The sequence below is a fragment of the Hemitrygon akajei genome, chromosome 6, assembly GCF_048418815.1.
Source record: "Hemitrygon akajei chromosome 6, sHemAka1.3, whole genome shotgun sequence".
NCBI lineage: Eukaryota > Metazoa > Chordata > Chondrichthyes > Myliobatiformes > Dasyatidae > Hemitrygon > Hemitrygon akajei.
The window spans coordinates 100,930,429-100,939,716 of NC_133129.1; the positions used below are offsets into that span (position 1 = coordinate 100,930,429).

The window sequence follows — 9,288 nt, forward strand, 5'->3', positions numbered from 1 at the left end:
AAAATGGCGGTAGGTATTGGTGATCAGTAACAAGGGGGGAGCTGGATTGGTGGTCAGTAACAAGATGGGGAGGGATTGGTGGTGAGTAACGGGAGGGGGAGGGATTGGTGGTGAGTAACGGGAGGGGGAGGGATTGGTGGTCAGTAACGGGATGGGGAGGGATTGGTGGTGAGTAACGGAGGGGGAGGGATTGGTGGTGAGTAACGGAAGGGGGAGGGATTGGTGGTCAGTAACGGAGGGCGAGGGGTTGGTGGTGAGTAACGGGATGGGGAGGGATTGGTGGTGAGTAACGGAGGGGGAGGGATTGGTGATCAGTAACAAGATGGGGAGGGAATACTGGTCAGCAAGATTTGTGGCCAGTAACCAAAAGGTGTTGGTATCGGTGGTCAATAATGGGAAGGGGAGGGATTGGTAGTGAGTAACGGGGGAGGGGTCGTTGGCCAGTAACGAGAAGGGGGAGGGAATTTAACGGGAATGGGGGGTGATCAGCTTGGGTGGGGTTGTTGGTGGTCTGCAAGGAGATAGGGCTGAGGAATTGCTAGTCAGTAACTAGAGGGAGAGTTTGACCACCTGTTGCTTGGTTTGAATTTAAGGTGATAACTTGTGTGTACAACATTATGAGCGGTATAAAAACCTGCAAGCAGGCTTTTTCCACTGAGGTCGGGTGAGAGTAGAACTAGAGATCATGGGTTAAGGGTGAAAGGTGAGATGTTTCAGAGCAAACCTCTTCAGAGGTTGGTGCAAAAGTAGAACCAGGGTATTGGTTTGAATGCAACATTTGAGGCTTGGCGGGTAATGGAGGCAGATATCTGGGACCAAGGGGAATTGACAGATGGATCATTTAATTTGAAAGGAATTGGACTCTGACCAGCTTGAGTGCTTATTGTCAGAGGGAATTAATTATTGGACAAAATGTCTCATTTTTAACACTTCATCAGAAATGTAATGAAAGTCAAAACTTTAAATAAAAATGTTTTATTGTTAAATGGAAAAAAACATGTTAATTTATTCTGCACCCACGTTGGAAGGAGGTAGACAGGGTAGCATATGGTTTAACACAGAGTACGGCTCCCGCTGGAGCCTATTCCCAACCAATGTCCCATTGAGAAAGTTTTCAACAGACCAAGTCCGGGAAGCAGTTGCTCCCACTGTCGATTTAATCACACGTGCGTCGGATGCTTCCAAACCGAAGTCTCAGCAGTCCCGGTTTGGAGGAAATGCGGAGTTCTCAGCGCTGGGCAGACAGGGAAGACCAGTCGAGGAGGTTGGAGTGATCGGGGAGAGCTAACAGGGTGCATTACGTCGCCATTTGCCAGCAGCTCCTTCCGGGCAGGTTGCCATGGCTACGAGCGATCCCAGATTCTTTGCAGTCCCATGGACGAAACCAAGCCGGTGCTGGCAGAAGAGTCTTGCCCGTGTTGAAATAACTGACTACAAACAGGTGGAGTTTACGGGGCACGGTGAGAGAGATGGGCAGACAGTGTGGGGAGGGGGGCAGGGTGGTGCAGATGAGACGGATAGGGAGGGAGGGAGACAGAGATGGACAGAGGTTCTTGGGCTGTGTATGTCTGGGAAGAGTGGATCTGTTTTCAAAGTCAGTGCAAGTTCAGGGAAAGTGCTGGAGGTAGGGGCAGGAGGAGAAACAAAGCTGGGGGGGGGGAGAGGAAGAGTGTACAAGACACTTTAAATACAAGAAAATTAATTTAAAAAAAAAACAGGAAGTAGGGAGAGAAAAATAAGCTTCTTCATAATCAGTGGTGTATGGGGATTAAACCGTGCCCCCGTGCGCTGTGCAGTATCGCGCCCCTGCGTTGCCGTTGTCCGCCCGGAGTGTGTCGGCACATCACTAAGTCCGGCACAGCATGAGTGTGTGTGGCGGCACAGAATGCCTGTAGCAGAGGCATGGAGTGAGGACAGGAGGATTGGAGGGGAGGGGTCAAACTGCAATTCACACGAGGGGTGGGGCAGGGCGAGGGGTCGGAGAGGCTTGATATTGGTGTATCCGTGACAATAAGGCATAGTCAAGTCCCAAGGTTGAGAGGGCAAGAGCTGAGGGTCACCATAACCGGTGCTGATGTAAGTTCCGACTGAGGACTGATCGGACGTCTGCTGTAAACCTGCAAGGAGAACAGAGCTCGTGATTATTACCAAACTCGTTGGGGGTGGGTTAGCTCTCCCCAACCCTTCCCCACCAACCGGGGAGGTGAGAACTGTCTCTCTCCTCCTCCACCCCAGCGCTTAAACACCGTCATTGACCCAGTGTCTATTTGCTTTCACCTGGAGTTTCGGGAGATTTGGAATCACCAGCAAAAGTCTCTGGGTGTATAGTGGAGGGCACTGTAAATATCTGCCTCACCGAGGGGCACTGCAGAGGACTGTAAACTCTGTCAGCTCCTCACTGGCATTAGTCTCCCGAAGATCAAGGGCAGCAGCCAGCAACTCCAGAGAGCAGGTGTAGGAGTCTAAGGACACACCTTTATCGATTTGGGCAACAGGTTCTTCCTCTCTGCCACCAGATTGCTGAATGGCCCATGAAGGTGGCCTCAGCATTCCTCTTTCGCACTGTCACTGGAATTTCAAGTAATTTTTATTACACCTTGCACTGTACTTTTGCCACGTCAGTAATAACGAGCCTGATTCTGAGTGTGCTGACAGACTGTATTAGTTCAGTATAGTGGTTAGCTCTATTCAGTTCCTGCCTCTCTGGAAGCAGTTTGAACGTTCTCCCTGTGACTGTGAGGCTCTCCCAGGTGCACAAGTTCCTCCCACTTTCTGAAGGTGTGCAGGTTAGGGTCCCTCCCTCCTAGGGTCCACTCTCCTCTCCTATCAGCTCTCTTCCTCCCCAGCCTTTTGAGCACACCACCCAGTAATCCCCTGATTTAACCCTAGCCTAATCACAGGGCAATTTACAATGAGCAATTAACCCAGCAACCAATATGTCTTTAGAATGTGGGAGGTCACAGGGAGAATGTACAAACTCCTTACAGGCAGAGGTGGGAATTGAACCCGGCTCACCTGTACTGCAAAGCATGGTGCTAACCACTACCCTACCACACCTCCCCCATCACCTTCCAGCCCTCCTCCTTCACCTCCCCACACCTTTTCATTTGGGCATTTTGCCCCTTCCTTCCCAGTCCTGATGAAGGGTCTCGGCCCAAATGATCGACTGGTTATTCATTTCCACAGATGCTGCCTGACCTGCTGGGCTCCTCCGGCACTCAGAGTTGTGCTGCCCAGCATTTCCAGATTCTGCAGGAGTTTTCATGTTTATGGTTCATTGAGTTGTGGGCACATAGTGTGGACAGGGGACACCTGTGGACTGCCCCTAGCACAGCCTTGCACTGTGCTGGTTGCTGATACAAATGACGCATTTCGCTGTGTGTTTCGATGTACAGGCGACAGATAAAGTTACCCTTTTATCAGGCATTTGATTGCTTGTTTAGTTAATCTGACCCGGTGTTGTGGTCCGTTGCCCTGTTGTGCCTGTCACACTGTGCGAACAGGCTGACTTCAGTGACAATATTACATTGGGTCTAAGGTACAGAGGGACGTCCCGAGGCCATGACAAACAACAATGTGGAAATGAACCGGACGGGGCAGTCACTGTCTTTCTGCACAACCCCAGAGGTCGGTTCAATTGGCAACCTCCCCCGCCCCGCCCCGCCCGCTCCACAGTACTCGCTTTCCTGTGGAGACCTACCGTAATGCATCAAGCATTGGTAAAAGATTCAATAGTGCTGTGTCGCTCGGATCACTGAACCATGATTTAATAGGTATTGCATTATCTGCAGAGCAAGAGAAAGAGAAATCAGATTTGAATAGAAGAGCGGGACTTGTCAGGTTAAAGATGATAAACCTGCTGCAAAGCACCAAATTACATAAGAACATAAGAAATAGGAGCAGGAGTAGGCCATCTGGCCCATCGAGCCTGCCCCGCCATTCAATAAGATCATGGCTGATCTGGCCATAGACTCATTTCTACCTACCTGCTTTTCCCCCAGAACTCTTAATTCCCCATGTATGAAAAAATCGATCCAATTTATCTTAAATATATTTACTGAGGTAGCCTCCACTGCTTCATTGGGCAGAGAATTCCACGGATTCACCACTCTGGGAAAAGCAGTTCCTCCTCATCTCCATCCTAAATCTACTCCCTCGAGTCCCGAGGCTACGTCCCCTAGTTTGTCTCACCAACTTGTGGAAACAACTTTCCTGCCTCTATCTTATCTACCTCTTTCAGAATTTTATGTTTCTATAAGATCTCCTTTCATCCTTCTAAATTACACAGCATACACACTTATTAATGTTTGTTAATGGAAACATTTAATCATGTGGTAGCAACCCTATGCATAAAAGCATGCAGACATGGTCAAGAAGTTCAGTTGTTGTTCAGACCAAACAACCGAGATTTGACTTTGACTGTGGAATGATTTCTGGTGCCAGATGGGGAGGTTTGAGTATCTCAGAAACAATTACTCTCCTGGGATTTTCATGCATAACAGTTTCTACAATTTACAGAGAAAGGTGTCAAAACTTTTAAAAAACTTTTAAAAAAAATCCAGCCACTGGCAGTTCTGTGGGTGAAAATGCCTTTTTCATTAAGAGGTCAGAGGAGAATGGCCAGACTGGTTCAAAGAGACAGGAAAGATGCAGAAACTCAAATAACCACACAGAAGAGCATCTGTGAACACATCGAACCTTGAAGTGGACGGGCTACAGCAGGAGAAGCCGATGAACATACACGAGTGATCATAAGCCTGATTCAGAGTTCCAAAAACTGCCGGAGGAGCTCAGGTGGTCAGGCAGCATCTATGGAAAGGAATAAACAGTCGATGTTTTGCCCCGAGCTTTCAGGACTTTGGATGATTTGGATCTCCAGCATCCATTGTATGTGATGAATTTATCTGAATAAAGAGTTGGGACCTGCAGCTGTACAAAACATGGGTCAGTCTGTACTCGGGGTTTGCCACACGATAGGATGTGACGACATCTGAAAGAGTATAAGAAAGGTTCACCAGAAAGCCACCTGGAATGGAGGGAAGTTGTGGAAGGACTGATGAATGCATATGCAGCACTAAAGTGAGAAAGAGACTTTGAGAGCAGCCCAAAAAGAACTGGTATGGCACCGTAGCATAGCGGTTATCACAATGCTCTACTGTTCCCACCGCCTCCCGTAAGGAGTTTGTACGTTCTCCCTGTGACAGTGACTGCCTCTGGGTGCTCCGGTTTCCTCGCACACCCGAAAGGTTAGGGTTAGTGAGGGGCACGGAAGCACAGTGATACTTAACGGGCTACCCCCAGCACATCTGTGGACACATAAACGACACTTTTCACTAAATGCCTCTACGTACAAAGTTAAATATACCTGAATCTTAATCAGAGTATCGTCCTAAGTGACAGCCCGCCAATACCTCACGGACGAGTAAACGGCAAAGCCTGGAGAGACAGGGACAACGTGCCAATGGGCAAAACATCGCTAGAGCCTGCGCCCCTTACCTGGATGGCTTCTGTAGGCTCCAGGAGAGTTGTCTAGAATGACGATGCTGGAAAGGTCACCGTGCACCACGGAGAGGTCTTTAATGTAGCTACCCAACTCCAGTGTACAGTGCTGTGCCGAACATGATGCGTAATGGAGGGTGGAGGATGGGAGAAACAAAACAGCTCAGATACAAGGTTCAGACTTTACAAGCAGTCAACCCTCACTACAGGTGTCACAGTGCAGCGGTTAGCGCAACGCTTACGGTGCCAGCCATCGGGGTTCCATTCCCACCGCTGTCTGTGAGGAGCTTGTACATTCTCCCCGTGACCGCGTGGGTTTCCTCCGGGTGCTCTGGTCTTAGGGTTAGTAAGTTTTGGACATACTATGGTGGCGGGGGCTGCCCCCAGCACATTCTTGGACTGCACGGGTCAAGCAAAGTATTTCACTGTGTTTCGACATGCACACAACAAATTGTGTGCGTGTGTGCATGTGTTTTTCTGTGTGAGTGCGCATGTGCGTGTGTGTGCCTGCGTGTGTGCGTGTGTTTTTCTGTGTGAGTGCGCATGTGCGTGTGTGTGCCTGCGTGTGTGCGTGTGTTTTTCTGTGTGTGGCCGAATGGTGTAATTTTGCTGCAATGTTTTATGGTCTGAATGTCTTGTGGCAACCCCACCCCGGAAACGTGCGCAGTTGTGTCCTTACCTGTCTGTAATACCTTCGCTTTAGAATCCCTCTGTTATTATCCAACTTGTCAGCCACGGCAGAGCCATAAATTTCCATGCTGGCCGTGAAGACCACCAATTCATACCACTGACTGACCTACGGGCAGGAGTAGGGAAGACGATCAGTCAGGGCAGAGAGAAGCCCAGCAAACTGCCTCTCCCTCCCGAGGTTGTTGTCACAGAAATGCAGAGAGCCAGGTAATTGCAAGGGGTTCATAAACTTTTACTTGCTGCTGTGCACAGTACTGCAGTAATTTTACTGTACTGCTGCCACAAAACAAAAGCTAATCTCATGACGTGTGACTGATGATAACCTGTCTCTCGTGTGGACTGGGAGTGGGAAGGGGTTAGGGAGACGGGAATCACGGTTGGGAAAAGGGGAAGCACCAGAGACATTATCAATAAATCAAAGACCTTGTGTGGCGTCTCAGAGCTGGGTAACTGGACCGTGCCGACCCCTGACCCTGCACTCCTCTGACACCTGCCTCGCACCCCTCCCTCAGCATTCCCAACATTCTTTGCTGCCGCCAAATTTACAGACGTGCTCTCCCCTCCATGTTGACAAATACAGTAACGTACGTTCTCTCAGTGACCGCGTGGGTTTCCCCTAGCTGCTCCCACAGTCCAAAAGGCGTACCAGTTAGAAGGTTAATTGGTCACATGAGTGTAATTGGGTGGCATGGAATGGGTGAACTGGAAAGACCTGCTACAGGGCTGAATTGTGAAATAAAAATTAACAAATAAAAATGACAAATGAGAAAACTAATCTGGAATTCAGGACAGATCAGTCTGAGGAAGAAAGAGCCTTGAGTACAAAATGACCTTTACCACCTCATAACATCACAAACACCAAAGCTCATGAAGACATTTGTATTTTTATTAAGTGCTTCCTCAGTTTTTACTAAATGAACAAACAACAAATTTTAAAAAGTGGGAATGGATACAGGTCCATCATTCACTGAAAGAGGCATCACAGGTAGACAGGGTCATAAAGAAAGTTTTTGGCATATTGGCCTTCATACATCTGAAAGATAGTATGTTATGTTGAAGTTGTACAAAACATTGGTGAGGCCTAGTTTAGACTATCGTGTGGTCACCTTTTGGTCACCTACCTAGTTTGGATCACCTACCTACAGGAAAGATGTAAATAAGATTGAAAGAATACAGAGAAAATTTACACTGACGTTGCTGGGTTTGGAAGATCTGAGTTATAAGGAAAGATTGAATAGATTAGGACTTTAATCCTTGGAACGTAGAAGACGGAGAGGAGATTTGACAGAGGTATTCAAAATTGTGAGGGGTATCGATAGGGTAAACGCAAGCAGGCTTTTTCCACTAAGGTTGTGTAGGACTACAACCTGGGGTCATAGGTTAAGGGTGAAAGGTGAAAAGTTTAAGGGGAACATGAGGGAAAACTTCTTCACCCATGAGTGGGGAACGAGCTGCCAGCACAAGTGGTGCACGTCAGCTTGATTTAAATGTTTAAGAGAAGTTTGGATAGGTACGTGGATGGTAAAGACATGGGAGTAGACAGTTTAAATGGTTCAGCATGGACTAGATGGGCCGAAGGGCCTGTGTCTGTGCTGTACCTTTCTATGAGTCTATGAGTACAGACAGGCAAGGTAGTAATTTCTCCACTGGCAAGGTGTGTTTCTCCACTGGACAAGTCTCAGTGTCCCTGCTCTCTCTGCTGACACTCACCACCTCCAAGAAGAAATCGACGTGCGGTCGTTTATGGACAAAGAACCGGACTGGGTGTTTGTCGATCACAACCTGTGGAGAGAGACGGGGGTGGAGTGGAAGTTAGTACAGGATGCCCCTGAGTTCTGCCTCTCACCAACAAAACCTATGTCCCTCCCCACCCGCCACATGCACACGCAGCCAGCGGTTACCTTTAATATAAAGTCTGGCGGCGTTCCTGGTCGGACGGTGGGCCTCAGCACACCGTCGTGGTGAGAGTGAATTAACGTTTCGTCCAGGTCGAGCACCAGCACTTTCCCCTTCACTTGACCTGAGACAGAAAGGAGTTGTCGGCAGGTTAGTCTAGAATGGACAGCCGCCACCTCCTTCTCTCATACTACACAAAATGCACTTGTGGGAGACAGCAGGTTCAAAGGAGGTGTGCTGTGGCAGGAACACACTGATGGAGGTGTCGGTCAAGATGTGGTGGGCACATACATGTGCCAGGAATCAAAGGGATGGGATTAGGTACTTAATTAGTTCGGCACAACTGTTGTGTTCTGGCGAGGTTTCAGAACCAGGGTCCAGTGGAGGTTTACAAGAATGATTCTGGGGATGTAAGGGTTAACATGTGAGGACAGTACTCTAGACCTGTACTCGTTGGAGTTTAGAGGAATGGGGAGGGGGGTGGTATCTTATTGAAACATATTAAATGTTGATCCCCCTGGATGGAGTGTGTTTCTCCTATAGCGGGAGAGACTAGGGGGCTAAGGGGCACAGCTTTGTAGGAGCCACAGCCATTTAGAACAGAGATAAACAGGAATTTCAGGCGTAGATTAATCTGTGAAATTCACTGCCACAGACGGCTCTCGAGGCCAGGTCACTGGATATATTCCACGTGGAGGTCAACAGGTTCCTGATCAGTAAAGGCATCGAAGGATAATGGGGAGAGGTCAGGAGAATGGGGTTGAGAAGGATAATAACTGTGCGTGTGCGTGCGTGCATGCATGCGTGCATAGGCCAATTCATTGTGTATACTTAACGTGGAGGTTGACAGATTCTTGATTAGTGAGGACGTCAAAGGTTATGGGGAGGAGGAAGGGGAATGGAGTTGAGAGGGTCAGTAAATCAGACATAATGGAATGGTGGAGCAGACTCGATGGGCCGAATGGCTGCATCCTGCTCCTATGGCGCATGGTTATAGTTTGAGGGCTGAGAACAGACAATGCATATTTGTAGCTATAGGTTCAGAGATTTATTTTAATGAAGTTTATGATGGCATGGAGTCAGTGGTCTGAATACTGAACTCCTGAGAAAATTGGCGCTGCAGATAGCAAGATGAGGAGGATATGAATTAGGTTGAAAATTTGACAGAGCAGTGGCTGATGGAATTTAATTCTGACCACTGCA

General features: G+C 48.4%; 1 protein-coding gene across 2 annotated transcripts in view; it reads right to left on the bottom strand.

Annotated features, from left to right (window-relative positions):
• Positions 1-959: 959 nt before the first annotated feature.
• LOC140729357 (CTD nuclear envelope phosphatase 1) overlaps positions 960-9,288 on the bottom strand; it is a 31,219-nt gene continuing 22,890 nt past the window's right edge. The window contains exons 3-8 of one of the 2 annotated variants that reach the window (XM_073049012.1): positions 8,091-8,209; positions 7,900-7,971; positions 6,179-6,295; positions 5,497-5,608; positions 3,701-3,785; positions 1,913-2,117 (exon numbers count right to left, since the gene is read on the bottom strand). In XM_073049012.1, the coding sequence (XP_072905113.1) occupies positions 2,057-2,117; positions 3,701-3,785; positions 5,497-5,608; positions 6,179-6,295; positions 7,900-7,971; positions 8,091-8,209 (566 nt within the window). In that variant the 3' untranslated portion in view covers positions 1,913-2,056. Of the gene's footprint in view, positions 2,118-3,700; positions 3,786-5,496; positions 5,609-6,178; positions 6,296-7,899; positions 7,972-8,090; positions 8,210-9,288 lie in introns of both variants that reach the window. The other variant, XM_073049011.1, reaches the window with a different exon arrangement.